The following is a 22,305-nucleotide window of genomic DNA, read 5'->3' as shown; positions in this document are numbered from 1 at the left end:
TGCTATTGGTTGCAATGCTTACCTGCGCATAAGGAAGCCCGCTGCTGCCTTCTCATATGTGTACGACGTAATTTATGTGCGTAAATATCTCTAACATCGAGCAGCCATCTTACTCTTGTGGAAGGTCTGACTAGCGGCAGAGAGCTGCGTAGGAGATGGCAGGGGCTAATTCTAAGCCCATGAAACGCTGGTCAGACAGACAGACAGACTCGCCTGCGTTTTTCTGACCACCCCTCGTCACTACCCCCAAACGCTGACAAATTGTCACTCACTTTGCAATGGATTCCTCTGTCCGTCCGTAATCGCCATTGCGTCCAGCTGTGAATCAGGCCCTATAAATGGATGATGGCTCGTATTTATGTGTGAGTCAGGGCTGGAAAGACCTTTAATACATACATTTAATGTATAAGCCATTTTTTAATCTCCAGATATCTTGTGTTTAAATAGACATTGGGGTCTATCTATCATTATTTGTCTCCCTGTAGTGAGAAATGTTTCCTTTCATCCGTAAATTAGCAGATAATATCGCCAGGGGAGCATATTAATACCGTAGAAGCGTTACCTAACACTGCGCCTGTGTTTGCTAAACGCACATTAGATCTGACGCCACAAAAATGACATATTTATACCTAAAACTCTATAGAATTTGGTAGATATGGTAGATGGGTACATAGGTCTATGGGGAGGTGGGCTGAATAGCCCAATTCTTTGTAACGAGACTCATCCTGAAAACAATGGTTTGGTTTTTCGTTCCCCCTTCTCAGCGATTTCCTTATGTTAGCACCATGGAAGTAACTTTTGCCCCAAAAAATACAATTTCCCCACTTAATAAAAAGTAAATGTTCCCCTTCTCCAGATGGTACTATCAGGACGGATAAAGCAGGGTTAGCGTTCGCGGTAACCCATTAGTATATAGCGCAAAGTCCTATCAACCCCCAAACCATCGTTATTGCTGAAGAAAGGGCTCATTGCCCCATACACCTAATGCGTCTGTACGGCTAAACGTTAGGGTCCATGTTCTCGTGCCGACTCTGCCTTAATACAATCATTTCTATGTTTCTTTGTCATGCTGTAAAATGAGGAAGATAGAGATAATAACTGCAATATGACCCAATCACCTCTGTACTACAAAGGTCCCGATCTAGGACAGTATGTGGGACGCAGACACCGAGGTTCCGTCCCTGATCATGTCATGGCTGACGATCTGTGTGATGTCTATACAGAGGACTTGTTAGGACATAGATCCTTCATTCTGCACGAGGCACGAGGTTCTAACCAGGTTACATATTTCACTTCTTTACCTGTATAAGAGGAGATCTAGTAGGTACCGTACATAGGGCCTGATTCAGATTTGTACGCTATGCCAATGTTTTCGCAGTTGAGTGGTTAGACAGCGTGCGGGATGGCAGCTGCGATGGCATTAGCGCACATCGGACAGTGTACGGGACGGCAGCTGCGATGGCATTAGCTCACATCTCTGACAGCGTGCAGGATGGCAGCTGCGATGGCATTAGCGCACATCGGACAGCGTACAGGATGGCAGCTGCGATGGCATTAGCTCACATCTCTGACAGCGTGCGGGATAGCATCTGCGATGGCATTAGCTCACATCTCTGACAGCGTGAGAGATGGCATTAGCGCACATCTGACAGCGTACGGGATGGCAGCTGCGATGGCATTAGCTCACATCTCTGACAGCGTGCGGGATGGCAGCTGCGATGGCATTAGCGCACATCGGACAGCGTACGGGATGGCAGCTGCGATGGCATTAGCTCACATCTGACAGCGTACGGGATGGCAGCTGCGATGGCATTAGCGCACATCTGACAGCATGCGGGATGGCATTAGCGCACATCTCTGAATCAGGCCTATAGACGAGTCCACGTTACGCATTGCTGAGTAATTGCTGCATTATAATTACATAATACTTCTAAGCTACGTTACCATGTATAATTCACCTAAAATAAATCCGTCTTTATACTATGCCTTTTTTTCTATTATTAAAATCCCCTCCAGTAACATACAATGGGTATATCGTTTTTTTCATATATTGTTTTTAAAGTAGAGTACATCGTATTATCCTGATTTCACTGAGGGGGTCAATTTATCACCCTAATTATCTGCCCTTACAGCATAGAGAAGTCGCTGTCCCTGCATATTTAGGGCAGAAGTTTTACACTGATCGAAGCTGTAATCGGCGCTAACTCCCGCTTTGCGAGCAATGGCGCGCCCAGCTGCTGTCACCATAGTTTTCTATGGGGGCGGCTATTTAACAAGCGCCGTTTGCTCAGAACTTTTCCTGCAATAGTGACCGCCATTCCTATAGGGGAAGACCATGCATATATAGTCCTAGCCCAAGGTAGCCAACCCTGGTCCTCGAGAACTACTAACAGTTGAAGTTTTCCAGACCTCCCAGCAGGTGCACAGGTGTATTCATTACTCACTAACACATTTGAAAAGATCAGGTGGAGCTAATTATTTCAAATGTTTCTGTGAGGAGACCTTGAAAACATGCACTGTTGGTAACTCTCAAGGACCAGGGTTGGCTACCCCTGACCTAGCCGGTGAGGGGGGTCTGGGTCCAACCCCAGAAGTAAAGTCATATGGTAATCTATCAGTTTACTTCTACTTATCGCCGCTATGCGCTCTTGTAGAGTCCGTGTCCCGGCAACATCATATTGGTGTATATCCCCAAAAATATATTCCGTATTGTGGTGACAAGTATTTGTTTATTTTCTGCAGCAATTTTTTAATTAACACGCCCATCAAAAAATTAGACATTTCTTATTGGATCGTACCGTATTTCTGTCCTTCCCTTATTATTGACGGGGATCATTAGATAGACCGCGCCATTAGCAGCAGAAGTCGCCTTTCTTCTTTGTAAAGTATTGCTCAGTGACCACACAATTAAAGAGAACATGGGCCCTGATTCAGAGCCGGACGCTCTGACCAGAGCGCTCGCTCTGAATCAGGGCCCTCCTCCATTAAAATGGAGCGTCCTCCTGGACGCTCGTATAGCTGTGGGTCACCACCCACAGCATATACGAGCGTGCAAAAAGATGGTCGCGATGGTCTTGACGCCTCCGTCTGGCAAGGACGCCCCCGGCACGCCCACCAAAGGGGGCGTGCTGTCAATCAACAGCGACAGCACGCCCCCTTTGGTGCGAGACCCAGAGCGATGGAAAGCCCGTCGCTCGCCGGGTCTCGCGCATGCGCACGACGGAGCTCCTTCCATCGTGTGCATGCGCAGTGGGGAACATCGACCCACTTGCGAGCGTACTGCCGCTCGCGAGTGGGTCTGAATGACCCCCATAATCAGGAATAGAAATTCTAATGATAGACAATTGTCTTTACCTTTAGTACATAACAGACAGACACAGTACCTAATACGACCTCATCATGGCAGCTTCCTGCTAAACTGATTTGTGTCTGTGTAACATATCCCTGTATTGCGGTCTCAAGTAGAAGTACTGAAGAAGGCTTTAACTTGATTTAAAATAAGTATATTAAGGCAAAAATGTAGAGTTGGTTAGTCAAGATGGTTCGGATAACAGCCACTAAAAAAAACTGGGCCACGTCTCCCCTCACACCCCCTCACAGCCATTCCCTGTATGGCGGCATTCTGGGTACAGATCGTCTCCCGTCACACCCCCCTCCCAGCCATTCCCTGTATGGCGGCATTCTGGGCACAGATCATCTTCCGTCACACACCCCTCCCAGCCATTCCCTGTATGGCGGCATTCTGGGTACAGATCGTCTCCCGTCACACCCCCCTCCCAGCCATTCCCTGTATGGCGGCATTCTGGGTACAGATCGTCTCCCATCACACACCCCTCCCAGCCATTCCCTGTATGGCGGCATTCTGGGTACAGATCGTCTCCCGTCACACCCCCCTCCCAGCCATTCCCTGTATGGCGGCATTCTGGGTACAGATCGTCTTCCGTCACACCACCCTCCCAGCCATTCCCTGTATGGCGGCATTCTGGGTACAGATCGTCCCCCGTCACACCCCCCTCCCAGCCATTCCCTGTATGGCGGCATTCTGGGTACAGATCGTCTCCCGTCACACCCCCCTCCCAGCCATTCCATGTATGGCGGCATTCTGGGTACAGATCGTCTTCCGTCACACCCCCCTCCCAGCCATTCCCTGTATGGCGGCATTCTTGGTACAGATCGTCCCCCGTCACACCCCCCTCCCAGCCATTCCCTGTATGGCGGCATTCTCGGTACAGATCGTCCCCCGTCACACCCCCCTCCCAGCCATTCCCTGTATGGCGGCATTCTGGGTACAGATCGTCTTCTGTCACACCCCCCTCCCAGCCATTCCCTGTATGGCGGCATTCTTGGTACAGATCGTCCCCCGTCACACCCCCCTCCCAGCCATTCCCTGTATGGCGGCATTCTCGGTACAGATCGTCCCCCGTCACACCCCCCTCCCAGCCATTCCCTGTATGGCGGCATTCTGGGTACAGATCGTCTTCCGTCACACCCCCCTCCCAGCCATTCCCTGTATGGCGGCATTCTCGGTACAGATCGTCCCCCGTCACACCCCCCTTCCAGCCATTCCCTGTATGGCGGCATTCTCGGTACAGATCGTCCCCCTGTCACACCCCCCTCCCAGCCATTCCCTGTATGGCGGCATTCTGGGTACAGATTCCATCTGCCTGCATGTGAAATGTAGATATTAAACTCGGCCAGAAGAGACCACAAAACATACTTCTCCCACATAAGTGATGTGTTGACTGTAAATGACGATCTGCATCAATGGGAAAAACAATGTTTCCTCAGAGCAAATGAATAGGCGATTATTATCAGACAGCGCTGCGTGTTGGCCTTATCCATGGACGGGACATTTGCCAAACACAAGTTACTCATTGCCAGAACAATGGTCTTGAAAGAGGAACAAATAGTTTGATAGAACCACTGAAGTTGTTTTTGGAAATAATCTGTAACGTACAAGTTGAATATTTATTTCTGTTGAAAGCTTCAATTAAATACATAGTTTCTTGGCGGTTGCAGCTCCCGTCCCGTCAGCTAATGTCTGCGTCCTAGGGGTCTATCGCCTGCGCTCTAGGGTGCATTTGCTGCACTGCTAATTGGTGTGTTCTATTTTTGCAATGAACGGGGAATTATTTTACTGGCGGTTTAACCGATACAGGAAATACTCGCACACGGCAAATTCAACATTTTTGTTTACAGAAATCAGTTCTATCTGTTTTCTGTGGAACGGCCGCTGTGTTGGCTCTTTATAAGATCCCAGCGAGAAGACGTTATGTGATAAACTGAGGGCGGCCAGATGAACGCGTCCTTAGCAAAATAAGTGACAACTAACTGTTGAATGACATTGCTCAGAGTTTGTCTTGTTTGGAACATGGATTCACAGAATGGGTCCTATTCAAAGTAAAGGATGAGGGGGCCTATTCATTGTTGGAGGCAGTATGGTCCCCGATGATTAAGTATCCACCTCGCCGCAAGGGATATTTATCATTGCTCCGGTGCGGGGACAGATGCTCCCGCGATCCCTAACACTGCAACAGAAGTAACGCTACTTACCTGTCCCTGGCTTCTGCACATGTGTGACTTGAGATCACGCGTGAACAAGGCTGCCGGGGAGTCAGTGAGGAGGCGGCGGAGGGATCCCTCTTAGCATCACCGGAACTCCTTCCCATAGAAGGGAGCAGGGCTATGAGAACAAGCGCCATCTGAAGATGGCGCTTGTTCTTGCAGTCTAACTCCGAAAACTTTACGTTTTCGGAGTTTGATGAATATTAGGCGGTCCTATTACGACACCTGCTGATGAATGGCCTATTGCCTTACAAATGTGGAAACTCGCGTTTCCTCACGGTAACAGGCCATTTTAGTGTTGATGAATAGGCCCCAGAGGTGTGAAGATTAAGCAGGAGATGTACTAAGCTCTGGAAAATGATAAACTACCAGCCACTCAGCTCCTACAGGCTGCGTTTGAAAAATGACAGTTAGGAGCTGATTGGTTGGTGTGCATGATTAGGGCGGGATGTATGACGCCCTATGCATGACTATCCCCGCAAAGGGCCGCTGTCTCGGTAAGAGCGGCCCTTTGTGATGGGGGGACTTCCGTGTCTATGACCCAGAAGCCCCTCTGGCGTCCTTCTGCACATGCGCAGAAGGAAGCGCACGACGTGGGGGGGTGCTGGGAAGATCCAATTGGATCCCTCTCACAGCTCACTCCTGATAGAAGCCCATAGGATAACGCTATCAGGAAGATGGCGTTACGCACTGTAACCAAGTCCTGGAGTGCATCACATTCCGCAGATTGGCGTATAGGAGAAATGCGGTCACACCTGCATTTTGGGGGTTTTACCTCATTTCCCAGGTTGCTGCATCCCGCCCTCAGGGGCCTATTCATTAAACCTAAAAATTCTCTGGAGATAATTAGCTTTAGAACTCTCATGGAGTTCTAGCTAATTATAGGTGGAATTCATCATTCCACCTCTCCATAAGTATCTATTCCGTCATTTTTGCGATGACAGCTTTTCGGGAAATAGATACTTTTCCTGCCTACACTACCTTATCGTGTCTGGAAACAGTGCTGCGCATGCGCTGTGACATCTGTAATACCAGCGCATGCGCAGCACTGCCTACAGATGTGTTAAGTTTGTGTACCCCCCTCGACCCTCACCCACCCCCCTCCCCCCTACGCTCACCTCCAGCCCCCCCCCGACTAACCTGACCGCGCAGCAGCCTCCGGCCCCGTCCTGCTGCGCTGTCATGTGGTTTCCCAGCAGACCACATGACAGATTAGAAAAATAAAAAAAACTTTTTTTTTTCTGTCTAAACTTTCTTGTGCTCTGCTGGGGAGCACACATGTCCGACCAGCCTCCGGAGCCTGAGGACGGAGCAGAGCGCCGGAGGGACTCGTCGTGGGACCTGCACACGCGGATACAGGTAAGTCGATTCTGCTATTCGCCACCTCACAGTGGTGAATAGTAACTGCATCAAATTCCGAAAATTGATAATTTTCGGAATTTGATGAATACCACAATTTCCACATCCCCATACTAATGTACTAATACTAATGTACCCATACTAATGTACTAATGTACTAATATCCCCATACTAATGTACTAATATCCCCATACTAATGTACTAATACTAATGTACTAATGTATGGGGAGTGTGGAAAATAACGCAGGGGAACTTAGCACAGGATATATCACAGATATCTCCTTGTTAAGTGGCTACATGAATACCAAAATAACATTATTTAAGGAAAATGTCCTTAAAAACATTATTTTAGTGTTGATGAATAGGCCCCCAAGTCTCCATATTATCACTTTTCAGAGCTTGGTACATTTGCCCCGAAGTCTTTGTGCAGGCTGATAATAGCGCTGTGCTCTTTGGACGGCAATGAACAGCCCTGATCATTCCCCTTTGCGTTACTTTACGTCCTTTCTCACGCCATTCGCTCTCCTGATCCTCCTAGAAAGCAGGTGCTGTCTCCACAGACAACTACAGGGGCAGCGGCTAAACTCCATCTTACATGTGGGAAAACGTTATACCCGGCAATGAGTGACCAGCGAATGAAGAGGAGGATAACTTCGCTTAGGAGCATTAACTTCTACAACTGTGTGATATGTGCCAATACAGAAGGCACCCGCTGACCCACCAATGATAAATAGACCCCTGTATTAGCCCCCAGATGTATCTCAGGCATAGCAAAACCATAGAGGTTACGCTGCCCCCTGTATATATGTCATATTTTATAAACCATGAATTCCCAAAAAGACCAAAACAGATTTCAGCAACAGTTCAGCCTGTTCCTCTGATCCGTCCTTTGCGCTGGGATCCGTCTCGCTGAAAAAATACCCAGAAGTTATAACATATAGAAGGTGATATATTCGGAGGTGTCGAGTGATACAGTTAATTACTCTTTAGAACAACATTTTAGTTTGAAGCTATTGGCCCCCGATGAGTAATTCACCTTTAATGCTGAGATTTTTTTTATGTACCCAAATAAAACCGGTGCAGAGAGAAAGTTCTTATTATTGCAATAAAAGTGACATGGCTCCTGCTGTTTTCCTTGGCTGCGCTGCATTGTGTCTGACTCACATTCTTCCAGGAGAGCCCACCCTCCCGCCCGACCATAAAGCTGACCATCTACCCAGAGGAGAAAACCCAAACTGGTGCATCTTATTTTTTTTTTTTTTTGTATTAATAGCCGCACTGTTTAACATCCCACGTGCGCTACTAACAGAACAGCAGGGGAGTTTCAGCAGCAAAATGAAGAAAAATAAACCCTAAAAAGCATAGCCAGGGGTGCGCAATGTTCTGCTGCTCTGATACATTTCTCACAGTAAAGAGCATGCAGTGACAAAAAGTATTGATTGCACACTTAGTACTGGATCAATACATTCTGCAGGCTGATTTCACTTGGAACATGAACTATACTTGTACCTTTCAGCTCTCTCCCGTTTTTAGTTTGTTTTTTTGTTTTGTTTTTTTGCTGAATTTTTTAAGGCATTAACTATTTCTGTTAATAAACTGGCCCCAAAACCTGTAACTAAGGGACGAGAAGCCCCAAATCTCTGGCCATATTGGGAGGGAAAGTCTACAGTATGTAACAAAAGGATCTCAGGGCCTGATTCAGAGCCGGACGCTCTAACAGAGCACGAGCTCTGAATCAGGACGTCTTTTTTTTTTTTTTTTTTTCTATGGAGCGGCCTCCTGGCGGCTCGCATTGCTGTGGGTTGCCACCCACAGCTAATGCAAGCGGCCAGGATGATGCCCATCGCGACCATCGGGCTTGCGAGAAGACCCTTGTGGTAGGGTCTCGTGGCCGCAAGCCCTAGAGAGGTTTCGGCTCAAACAGAGCCGAAAGCTCTCCCACTGACATCACTTGTGATGTCAGTGGGGCCGCCCCCAAACGGTAGGCGTTCTCATGGGAACACCTCTGTCTGGGCAGCCACCCCCTGGTACGCCCACCAAAGGGGGCGTGCTGTCACTCAACATCGACAGCACGCCCCCTTTGGTGCGAGACCCGGAGCGACGAATTGCCCGTCGCCATCCACGTCTCGCGACTGTAGCCAGCTCCGTCGTGCGCTCTGGGCCATCATCGACCCGGTTGCAAGCGCTCAGCGCTTGCGACCAAGTCTGAATCAGGTCCTCAGTCAGGAAAAAAAACATCAAGGTAAAAAGGCATTGTTCTCGCCATGAATTTATTCACTGATCAGTATATTAATATATATATATATATTGTCTTTTAAGTGAAACTGAAAGCCTCAATTTACGCAAGCTATTTGGGTCACATGCGCTATTCCCCTGGCCTGGCCAACGGGTAAGTAATTGCTTCTCACTCGAGGCCAGCAACGCCCCGGATGTTAGAAAATGACCTATCCCCACAATGTCATTATCTCTCTATCCCTACGATGCACAGCGAGGGAAAATCAGCTTTATCCACTCATTTTAATAAGTAGCCTTATTGCTCTGTGTCAGAATGAGTGTGACTGATCACAGATGGTTTTATGGTCGCGGTGACCCCCCCTCTCGCTGCCAGAGGTCTTCAGTCATGTGACCTCAGGTCAAACATTAGACGCATGTTATTAAATTACATTTGTGGCGCTCAACAGGACCATCGCCATCTGTCTCACTCTATTAAGGCAGGTAGTCAGGGGTGCGATGTGCAGAGTTTGTTACGCATTGTGCCAGCAGTTTCCTGTTAGATGACGCGATACGTCACCGATAGCAGGCCAGGATCACACGTGTAGCCAGTCCCTTAGGAAACATGGTGTAATGTAATAATCCCCTTTTGGTCCATTATCACCACAATAATAACATAACATGCGAGGGGAACAGCATAATAAAACCTTGCTTTGTTTTCTCTTATACATTCTCCATTGCTTTTACTGCATATAGCACAGTTGATACTACAGTCATCTGCTGTTTGCATTGAGGTTGTTATATAAGGATGAATATGAATCAGTCCAGCATGAAACTGGGCACAGGCACATGAACGCTCGTACAGAGTATATTGCTAATGATTTTCTTAAACGTTAAACTATCGGTATAAACCCATCGCTGCTTAGAGCTGCCAGCGAGTTACATTGGAGGGAGACTGTACTGTAAAATCCCTATCTCCCCCACAATGCATCACTGTACAAAGTCTGTGTATTCTAGTAACGCAATCCCGTCTATTACTGAGCGATGGCGCTGGCACCTGGAATGTATAATCCCTGACAGACACGTCAGTCATTTCTGCAGTTATGGTACATTCCAGAAATGCTACCTGCATACACGGCTGTGAACGACCACCTGCGGCCACCACACGACCAAGCGGGAAAGCAAATACCTCACATTCCTTCATCTTCAGGAGATTGAAACACAGTGAACTATACATATGGTTATAATCTATATTCATAGAAAAGGACTGTAGCCTCATAATGCACTTACTGGACGGTTATTGCATTACAGAAGGCCGGTAACGCCTTTCCATAGAGTACCGTTAAACTATTTTGGCAATTTCATAGTCAGCAGCATAAAGCCATGTTGTGGTGTCCATTGTTGGCATGACTGCCGTGTGCTTTGCTCTCCACACGTATGGAGTCGTGTAGACTATACGGCGGCCGTCATGGGGTTTTTCTGTCTGGGATCCTGGGTTCTATACTGGTACCGATCTTGTGCCGACCTCCCGGCAGTACCGTAGCCTGGCAACCGTTGTCCTTGTGGTGGAGAAGGTGGAACATCGTGTCGGAGAGGACCCTTGGCTGGCGGTGGCTGGTGTGGAGGGAACCTGTCTTCTTGATGTACGTGGGATCTGGAATAAGTACCTTTAACGTACGGAGCAGCCACATCATAGTAGTACGGCTCTCTCTCGTTGTACACGGCATACGGCGCAGACGTGTATTCCACCGCGTCCATGGGGCCAGGTCTGCAAAACAAGCACAAACGGGTTAGAGGTTAAACCGCTGGTCTCTTCTATCTGCAGCGCAAACTCTACATACATTTACCCCATGGACAATTACAGTATAGTGAGGATGGGCTGTGGGGGGTAAATTCTAACACTAAGCTGTATACCGCCTTTACTAGGTCTATAGTGGTATTTAGACTTTTATTACAGTTACACCAGCATATTCCATTGTGCTTTACAATTGGGAACAAAACAGTGACAAGAAGAAAGTTGGGTAATAGGACCAGAGCCGTAAATAGACTTTTTGGTGCCCTGTGCCAGAAAGAGTATTGGTTCCCCCCCCCCCCCATATTTTAAATAGGGACATAATCTAGTGCACCTGAGAGAGGGCCATGGCCTCATGGGGAAGGGCCAGGGAAGAGATAGGGGAGGCCAGGAGATGCTGGGGATAAATAGGGACATAATATAGTGCACCTGAGAGAGGACCATGGCCTCATGGGGAAGGGCCAGGGAAGAGATAGAGGAGGCCAGGAGATGCTGGGGATAAATAGGGACATAATATAGTGCACCTGAGAGAGGGCCATGGCCTCATGGGGAAGGGCCAGGGAAGAGATAGAGGAGGCCAGGAGATGCTGGGGATAAATAGGGACATAATATAGTGCACCTGAGAGAGGGCCATGGCCTCATGGGGAAGGGCCAGGGAAGAGATAGGGGAGGCCAGGAGATGCTGGGGATAAATAGGGACATAATATAGTGCACCTGAGAGAGGGCCATGGCCTCATGGGGAAGGGCCAGGGAAGAGATAGGGGAGGCCAGGAGATGCTGGGGATAAAAGAAGAGGAAGCTACAAGCGAGAATGATAATAAACAGGAAAAGTGACAGGTCCAAACAGCGCCCCATGCCCTGCGGTGCCCTGTGCCATGGCCCTGGTTGCACTACCCTAGTTACGGCCCTGAATAACACACAAAGAGGTTTATATGTCAAGCAGGTTTTTCATAAAATTATGCAGAGACTGAAATTTGTGTATCCCGGGTATGTAACAGCCTCATGCAGGAAATGTCACAGAACTCTGCAAGATGCTGACTAACGCTGCAGACCTTAGTCCCTATCAAGGCCAATGGGGAATGCAGTTTGGTCCCGTTGATTAAGTTTACGCCATCCTCTATATGCCATAAAGTGCTTTATGCCCTTGGAAGCATATTTGGAGGTGAGGGATGTTATGATCCCTCTCCGGCAGCCTCCAGATACTGACCTGTTGTGCATGCCCAGAGTCAGTCGCTCAGGAGGAGGGTGACAGTCTCCCCAGCTATGCCCAGGATGTAACCCGCAGGGACAGCAGTTATAGCCACTGCCATGTATAATGAAATAAGTTGCGTTGCTTCTTCAATTTTTAATACATATGTCCCAGAGAGAGAGAGAGGAACTTCTTTAAAATATACATATTGAGTTAGAGAAGGAGCAGATTCTATTTTAGGATGGATAGCTGGTGCAGCACTAAATACAGGACAGGGGCGCATACAAGGTACCAGGGCCTCCTTTGGCGCAGCCTTGCCCCCAAACGGTACATGGGACAGTACTTTTTTATTTTTATTGTATTTTCTTTCCCTTTTGTCTATAAAATGAAATGTTAATAATCAGTTGCAAAATGCTACCAAAGAAAAGTCCTGTCAGCAAAGTTTGCATTATTCTCTTGCAGATAGTAAAACAAAAAAGTTATTCACAGCTAAAGTGGCGCATTTCCTGGAGCATTAACGTCTCACCCCTAAAAAAACCCCAGTTTACAGGATTGCTTATACACTTGTATGTGACACCGAGCGGCCGATGACAGCGTCCTCAGGTCAGCGCAGTCGTCCTCCCACCTCTCTGCATGTGGCCCCTTGTGATCCGGTTGTGCATCTCAGCCCCGATGTAATTGGCTGCCTGCACTTAGACCCGCCATGTGTGTGGCCACAGACCCTTTGGCAGCGATGCTGAGTGAGTGAGTGGATCACACTGTGTGGCCAGGATTACAAATACCGTCCCCATTAGTGTTATATAGCCAAGTCCCCAATGCCAAGTGCTGCACACTAACTCTCTTATATCTGTGGTTGTGAGTGTATATAGAACATGTCATCTCTGCAGGCAGGAGGTGATTAATGTCTAGAGAGAAGATTTGTCATATTATAATCTCCTGTCCGGAACATTTGTCAGAAGTAAAAAATGTACGAGAGGCCTTAGATGGTTCAAATAAATTCTGACCTCCGCGAGGATCGTAGTCCTGGCCGATCGGACATTGGCAGGGATGTGTAAAGGAAAAATGCAGTAAAAACCCCATATGTACTAAGCCCTGGCCACCATTTTTTCGGTGTGGAGGGTAACGCCAGAAAACCTGGCGTTACCCTATAGAAGCCTATGGGCTTCTTACCGCACCCGACGCCTCGCCGTCGCCCAGCGATGGCCAAAACTCATCTGCTCTCCATTGCTCCTGCTGTGTCCTCCGCCGCCTCAGGTCACCAGCAGGAAGCTCCCGGGGCTCGGAGGGGGCGGGGTCCCACGGAGACCCCCTCACCCGGCGTCGGCTGCTTTGCAAAGGGCAGCTCTTATCGCAAGAGCTGTGCTTTGCGATACTAATCGCATATGTTAGTACATATGCAATTAGTATGGTTATGGTGACTGGCGGAATGGTCACCGCAACCTTAGTACATCCCGGCCTTTGTATCTAGGCGACTCTGGGCATGCTTCACTACTGAACGCAATAGCGATTACGCTGCAACAGTATGTTAATTCATATAAATTGCAATGCCACCACCCTACAGAAGGACGCCCATTTTACCTTACACACATCCGTAATGTTTAGCAAGACTGAGAAACCATCGGTAACATGGAGTACCATCACATCCTCACACACACTTACACAGGCTCTGACCTTACTCAGGAATTACTAACCTTATCACACGCAGTGATTACACAAGACTGAGATACCATCAGTAACATGGAGTACCATCACAGCCTCACACACACTTACACAGGCTCTGACCTTACTCAGAATTACTAACCTCATCACACACAGTGATTACACAAGACTGAGATACCATCAGTAACATGGAGTACCATCACATCCTCACACACACTTACACAGGCTCTGACCTTACTCAGGAATTACTAACCTTATCACACGCAGTGATTACACAAGACTGAGATACCATCTGTAACATGGAGTACCATCACAGCCTCGCACACACTTACACAGGCTCTGATCTTACTGAGGAATTACTAACCTCATCACACACAGTGATTACACAAGACTGAGATACCATCAGTAACATGGAGTACCATCACAGCCTCACACACACTTACACAGGCTCTGACCTTACTCAGGAATTACTAACCTCATCACACACAGTGATTACACAATACTGAGACACCATCAGTAACATGGAGTACCATCACATCCTCACACACACTTACACAGGCTCTGACCTTACTCCAAAATTGCTAACTTACATGCACGCTATCAGACCTCAGGCTGCGTAGGGCATCGCAGGGGCTAATTTATGTAGAACGCACTGGCACGCCTGCGTTTCCCCGACCACCACCACCCCCTGTCACCACCCACAAACGGCACTTCCTGTCAATCACTCTGTGTAGTCACTGCGATCGCAATCCAGATTGCAAGGCTAGTTTGCACAGGCGCACACTGCTCTGTATACGCACGCACAGAACGCAACAATTGGCTGAATCCTTGCTGAATCAGGCCCTCTATTGCTTATTTTGTTCGGAGTCGCGCAAGCAAGTTAATTTGTGATATTTAACCTGTAATAAGATAGAAGAAAAACATTGGAAGACATTATTATATGCCTCTGGGAGTAAGAAATGGGGAGGGTGAACATGTCGCAGTGGGCGCGCTTAAGTAGAGGCACTTCCCACCTGTGTGGCACAGGGGGAAATATCTCACAACCGCCTGTAAATCAGGACAAATGTGCCAAAAGTAAACGGCAGGACAGTCTCCTTCTACCATGGCTGCCCTGCAGAAATCAGGACAGTCGGGAGGTTTGCTTACATAGGACAGATGATTCTTTTCCCAGAATTATGGCAGGATGCAGTGAGGAACTAATACAGTTCCTGAATAAACAAGGATAGTTACGGTAGTGGAGGTTTTTATCGGTTAGTACAAAAACGTGCGATTTCCTCTTCAAGGGACTGAGAAATAAACTCTTAAAACGCGCACCCTTCACACATGGAAGCAGCCATTTTGTGGACTGGACTAAAGACAGAACAAAATGATAATCATTAAGCATACAGGGGCGTATTTATTACCCAGTGTGATCTGCCCCCCAAGATGAACATTCCTTATCACAGCTTGTAAGCAAAAAAAAAAAATCAATATTGTTTTGGGTGTATGTATTATCCTGTAGTCACCGGGACACAAGCGGCCATAGAAGTCCGTCCTGGTGATGCGCAAGAAGTAAGGTGATCGCATTAATTTCTGGATTCGGGCCCGGCCGCATAAAATCCCTCTCTGGCGGGGCTGCTCCGCTGGGGTAAGCAGGATAGCTCAAGCTGCAGATGGCATTAGCTAACGCAGGCAAACTTATATTGTTTATTCGGAGCTTGGTACAATGGGGAACATGTATCAGACCTTCTAAAGAGTGGAAAACCGGACAAGTGCTGTAGTTACCCGTAGCGACCAATCAGCCTTTAGCTAGCATTTATCAAGTACTATAAAATGATTGGTAGAAGCTAATTGGTTGCTATGGGAAACTTCCCCACCTGTGCATTTCTCAACTCTTTAAGGGGTCTATTCATGATGTTAATTCACCTGTTTTTGTGAAAATTACGTGATGATGAATAGGCACCAAAAACGGAAAACTTTATAAGCTTTGGTACATCTCCCCCGTAACGCCATCCCTCTAGGAAACAATGGGAACGGCTCCTGTGAGGGCTAGTGATCGGAAAGCAGGAACTCCGAAATCTCCCGCTTCCCATCTAGTGAAATGGCAGACATACTTATTGATGTCCTTACACACGCGGGAATAGCCGTCGCTGTACGTTAAATATGCCCCGCAGTCTGTTGTTTACAAAATAGCTTCACAGGGCGGGTGCCCTTATTAAGGGTTGACGTAAAATGGGCGTCAGCTGTGTGCGATATATGCGTCTATATTGTACAAAAAACCACTGAAAATAAAAAATATTATAGTTTCTCTAAGATTAATTTCGTGAGAGAACAGAGAGAAGTATACTAACATAACAGGCAGTGTTCATTTATACCTTACAGTGTATTTCACAGGAAAATGCTACTACAAAGGACCCACAGAAGACCCCTCTAAGGACCTGACATGTATAACTCCCAAAGCCGAAGCCTGGAGCAGCCCCACTAAGCCGCTCAGTACAGTCCTAACACTGTATCATGTCAGTGCCAGGTGTTAGAGTATACTGACATGTAACATGTACACAAATATAACTACACTCTATAAATTACAGGAGGAAACATAAAATGCAGCAAGCTGACGGGAAAACAACTGGACAAAATGCTAAATGAATATATATATATCTGTATTCTTCCTCTCCAGATGTCTCTCATTTAGCACACAATAATGGGAAGCATTTCAGTTCATGGTCTCTGAGATTTTGGCAAGAAGATGATGTTCTACTTGTAAAGTCAACGTTATGAACCAATAGTTTCCGCGGTCTGGACGTTGCCCGCAATAACGCAGGGACTTCTGCTACTAATAAATGTGTAAAAGTCTATAGTCACCTGGCACAAAACCCCACGCTAGATCACCAGATGTAAGGATGGCTATGGGCAGCTGGTATTTATTGTCTGAAATGCCAATAAATGTACATGTGACGTAACAGTTAACATTTGATTGGGACACATGCCAACAGACTAGTGGGTGCCAGATGCTAGCTACTGAGCGCCACCAATTAGTGTGGTAAAGTTTCCCAACAAGGTCTGTAGCTTGGTGCTAGGTGAGACAATAACGCCATGTTCCTCATTAGCATAGTCACACGCAGATGATTCTCCCACAATGCCAGCAGAGATGAGAGAAATTGCGTCAGAACAGGACATTTCGCAGACGGGTGTCGTTCCGTTCTGGCTTCACCATGCCACACTGTGGGGTCTAAGCTGAATTGGATGGCTATCCTTACATCGCGCCAAATAACCCGGTCCCGGTTTAATGCGCCACTGACCTTAAAGCTGGGTACAAATTAAGGCCCTCATTCAGAGCCGCTCGCTATTTGCGGTCGTTCGTTCTAAAACAAGGGGTGGCTATTCAAATGATCCGTTCGCTAATTGCGGTCTGTTCACGCCTCTAAGTCTGAACGAGCGAGCAAAACTTGCGGTTGTTATTTTGAAAAATACGCCCCCCTGCCGCTCGCACCATACGTCATGTCCGCTATTTATTAAATTAATCGAGTACATTGAACAGCGTATGAACTGCTCGCTATTCTTGTGGTTGGTTTTTTCAACCGCTATTTTGCGAGCAGTTCTGAGTAAAAAAAAAACAAGTGACGTGGTCAATGACGCTGCTGTATTAATTATGCACTCCCTTAAAACGCCCGTTTTGACCTTTAAGCACGCCTGCGTTCGAATTCCACACCCCCGTTTTCAAGCACCTTCCCCTGTTACCACCCACATACGCCTCATTCTGTCACTCAAAATAGCAGGCATTCGCTATATAGCGAACAAACGATTTTCGGCCGCACTGACTGGTTCGCGCATGCGTATTAAAATCAGTACGCATGCGCAGATGTGCGAACATCGGTCAGAACGAACGAGCGGCTCTGAATCAGGGCCTAAGACAACAGATCGCCCTTCCGGCCAATCCGCCATCCTATCTGACGATGGGTAAGTGCATACACACTTACCAATCGTCGAGCCGATGTGTCGTGACTGGTGTCACAACTGGGCGGGCATTTACGTATTTTGCCATGTAATGTGTCTGGTGTTGGGATTTGAAACACAAGACCAAATTCCACCAAAGGAAAACGGCAAACTACGCAGCAAATGCAGGAGGAGGCGAGTATTTTACGGAACAGTTAGAGTAATACGCCCCTCTCTAAATGCCATGATTCAATAGAAAAGATCAGGTTTTTTTTTTTAATTGTTCTTAAAGGTAAAATATAACAGATAAAATGACCGCCTGATACGTTTGAAGTCGCTAAGGTTTAGGTCAACGGTGGGGCGGCCCGTTATAAGCCCGATACCGGCCAGCTTGCTGCCGGATAAATGGATAGCTGGGAATGCCTGACTTTCAGTACACCAATCAGCAGCCAAGACGAGAGAAACTCCACGGCCATTGGCCCTGATTCATCACCGATCGCAACAGCGTACACAGATCGACCGATGGTGCGTACTGCGTATGTAGATACAAAGCCATTGCAGAGTGAATGATGTGACGTCACAGTTTGGGGGTGCCTGTCTGAATGCCATTTCCTGGGCGTGCATAAATTAGCCATTGCGACGGCATACGCAGTCTGAGTACTCACTGTGTGCAACGACAGTAGCAATTTCTGAGACAGGTCAGACCGTGTAATTCTGTGTGAGGGGCCGATGTACTCGATGTTACCAATGTAAACGCAGGACTGCGAGGTCTTACGGATGTGCGATAGCGGTAGTGGGCGTCTCTATGCCGGGTGAGCAGTTGCAGACATTAGCATATTTTCGCAGCAGACCTGCGTGCGTAATCGCAGCAGCGATCCATGACGAATTGGGGCCCATTGATAACAAACGCTGTTTCTGCGATCCATAGTCATGTTTAGGATGTCGTCCCGGCTCCCCAGCTGCACCCAATTGAAATCTACACTAAAATACACCAAATTAAAACTACAAACATATATTAGAGAATAAATGTTAAAAATACTTATTAGTGCTCAGTTCTCTAATGTCTCGTAATTATATACTTAATAGTATTTTAGTTGTGTATGGTTCAATTTGCACATATAGAATAATTATCAATCTTAGGATCATATGATATTCTTGTAACACATATTCAGTCCCCTATAGATTTAATTCCATATATGTATCGCGATCATATATAAACCACATTCACCATCTGGTATCTCCATACTATATATATTAAAACAATCTGTATGGATGCCTTATCTCCCGACAGAGGGCCTGATTCAGAGCCGGACTCAATTAGCGCTCGCTCGTCCAGAAAATAGGGGTGGCTATTCAAATGAACCGTTTGCTCTTTGCGGTCTGTTCACGCCTCTATGTCTGAACGAGCGAGCAAAACTTGCGGTCGTTTTTTGGAAAAATACGCCCCCTGGCCGCTCGCATCCTACGTCATCTCCGCTATTTATTAGATTAATCGAGTACATCGACCAGCGTATGAACTGCTCGCTATTCTTGTGGCTGGTTTTTCCTACCACAATCTTGCGAGCAGTTCTGGCTATAAAATAACCCAGTGACGTGGTCAATGACGCTGCTGTATTAATTATGCACACCCATAAAACGCCCGTTTTGACCTTTAAGCACGCCTGCGTTCGGATCTCCACTCCCCGTTTTCAAGCACCTTCCCCTGTTACCACCCACATACGCCTTATCCTGTCACTCAAAATAGCAGGCATTCGCTGTTTAGCGAACAAACGAATTTTGCCCGCACTGACTGGTTCGCGCATGCGTATAATGATCCATACGCATGTGCAGTTGGGCAAACATCGCTCGGAGCGAACGAGCGGCCGCTTACGAGCGGCTCTGAATCAGGCCCAGAATCCTATATGTTGGAATTCTTTTATATCAATAATAGTCATTTAAAATTGTAAATGACTGACTATTATCATAGAGCGTCATATGCGTATGCAATCCCGTCTTTTAATCAACAAACGTGTCTCACATCGTGGATAACGGAGCCTACTACATTGCAGCTACCCTGTTAAATGTAACGCTGTCGGGGCTAACAGTGTGGTGAATGGCGGCATGCTGCTGGAATGAATCAACTGTACTCCACTGTAACCATTGCAGTGCGCCCAAGATGGCGGCCTCCTTCTGTAATACGCTTCCTTCCTGCAAAAGTAAAGTGCTTTGAGTCCTTTTGGACAAAGGTGCTATAGATATAAACATTATTATTACTTATGCTCCTGATTTTTCTTCTCCTCAGTCTGTGCTACTAATCCAGTTACAGTTTTCCAGATTTAAAAATCAGGACTCTATTAGGAAATTCAGGAGACGTAACCGGAGGCGCCGTTACATATTTCCAAAACCCCACGCCGCTATGTACGCTCCACAGCACTCGGCTAAGTCCCACTTTTTATAGCAAATAGTAGTTGGAAAGACACAGCCTAACAATGGGACATAAAAGTACCAAAACACAGATTACACAGCAGCGGCGCACGTGCGACGCCGGTGTTACATTATTCCGTCTGTCTCTTAAAATGTTGAGTGGTTTTTTGTGTCTATCTTAGCAGATCATTTACATATCGGGTGTAAATGTCAAATTGTTGACATGGATGTTATATCGACACACACAATGACGACATGGTCATCATATCGGCGCCATTATTATTATTACATTTTATTTATAGGGCGCCACAAGTGGTCCACAGCGCCGTACATACAGTAAAGGGTACACAGAACATTACATTACATTTAGAGATGAGCAGTTCGGATTCTGTGGAATCCGAACCGCTCCGAACATTGGGGATCCGAGTCCACCCAACCCTGTTCGGGGGTTCACCGCCTGACTCGGATCCCAGTTCGGGGCCGAACGGCGGCCGCCTGATGTCGGATTCTCACTAGAGAATCCGACATCAGGGCTCCTATTGTGTAGGGCAGAGCGCTGTGATAGCGGTCTGCCCTACACAGACACAAACACACAGCCGCCAGCGGCAGCTGTGTGTTTGTCACAGCAGCCAATGAGAGTCACACAGACTCTCATTGGCTGCTGTACGGAGGGAGCCGGCTGGAGCTCACACATGAGCTCCGTCTTCCGGCTCCCTCCGCAGCGTGTGACAGCAGAGCGGACGGCGCGGGAGCGGGGAATCAGGTAAGTTTTTTGTTTTTTTACTTGTCAAAGGTCCGGGGGCGCTACTGGGGGGGCTATACTACTGGGGGGGTCTGCTACTGGGGGTCCATACTATTGAGGCGCCTGCTACTGGGGGGGCTATACTACTGGGGGGTGGTCTGCTACTGGGCGTCCATACTACTGAGGGGCCTGCTACTGGGGGGGGCTATACTACTGGGGGGGCCATACTACTGAGGGGCCTGCTACTGGGGGGGCCATACTACTGGGGGGGCTTACTACTACTGGGGGGGCATACTACTGGGGGGGCTTACTGCTACTGGGGGGGCCATACTACAGGGGGGGCCATACTACAGGGGGGCTACTACTGGGGCAGCCTACTACTGAGGGGGGCCTGCTACTGGGGGCAGCCTACTACTGGGGGGGCCATACTACTGGGGGGGCTGCTAATGGGGGGCATACTACTGGGGGGGCCTGCTAAAGGGGGGCATACTACTGGGTGGCATGCTAATGGGGGGCCTGCTAATGGGGGGCATACTACTGGGGGGCATTCTACTGGGGGCACTGCATAGGGGACCCTACTACTAAGGGGACTGCATAGGGGGCACCACTGCTGGGGGCATTGTGTAAAGAACACAGCTACTGTGGGCATTGTGTAAAAGGGGCACTACTGTGGGCATTGTGTAAAAGGGTCACTACTGTGGGTCGTAACATAAATAAGAGACACTACTTTATGGTGTAATGTGAATCAGGCCCTATGTGCGGTGTAATGTGAATAAGATTGTGCACTGTGACTCCTAGGGCCATAGCCCACTATGTAAACAAGTACTGTGACTCTGCTGGCCGTACCCCACTGGGTGGGTGCACTACTTTTCATTTCTGCCACTGCTGTGTGGCAATGTGTCATAGATGTGCTTTATACTGTGGTGTCTGTGTCGTTGTGCCGCTGCTTTGTCGCTTAGTGACCAGTCAGCTCACTGCAACCTTTGGCCAATAATGTTGAAAACAATATTATGAGCTGTGATATGGTCTAAATTGACTGGAAATTAATGTTATTGAGGTTAATAATACTCTAGGAAGAAAAAAAAGACCAATTTATGTGATTTTAGCTTTTTTTGTCAATTTTTGTAAAAAAATCCAAATCCAAAGCCAGTCACCGCAGTTTGGCAAATCCAAATCCAAAGCCGGACGACGAATTAGAACCAGAACCAAATCCAAATCCGGTAAAAATGGTCCGGCGCACATCCCTAATTACATTACAGTAACCAAAATATAAACAGAGCACAAGTAACAATTAGCACCACAATTCTCCATACACAATACAGCTGGGAAGGTGAAGGCTGTCATAGAAGTGCTAGAGAAGAGACTGTGAGACAGTGGGGAGGAGGACCCTGCTCCTAGGAGCTTACAATCTAGGGGAGACGGACAGATGACATGAGGCATGAGTGTGACCTGAGTGCAGGAATAAGCACGGTA

At 47.5% G+C, this 22,305-nt stretch overlaps 1 protein-coding gene across 1 annotated transcript in view; it reads right to left on the bottom strand.

Moving 5' to 3' along the window:
* Window positions 1–9,021: 9,021 nt before the first annotated feature.
* Window positions 9,022–22,305, bottom strand: part of PARD3B (par-3 family cell polarity regulator beta) — a gene marked incomplete at its 5' end in the record, with an annotated part of 561,662 nt that continues 548,378 nt past the window's right edge. Inside the window, one exon of the mRNA XM_088449492.1 lies at window positions 9,022–10,903. Within this exon, the coding sequence (XP_088305618.1) occupies window positions 10,588–10,903 (316 nt within the window). The remainder of the gene's footprint in view (window positions 10,904–22,305) is intronic.

The sequence above is a fragment of the Taudactylus pleione genome, unplaced genomic scaffold, assembly GCF_031769625.1.
Source record: "Taudactylus pleione unplaced genomic scaffold, aTauple2 ptg000486l, whole genome shotgun sequence".
Lineage (NCBI taxonomy): Eukaryota > Metazoa > Chordata > Amphibia > Anura > Myobatrachidae > Taudactylus > Taudactylus pleione.
Note: the sequence above shows the minus strand (reverse complement) of the source record. Positions and strands in the feature narration are given on the sequence as shown.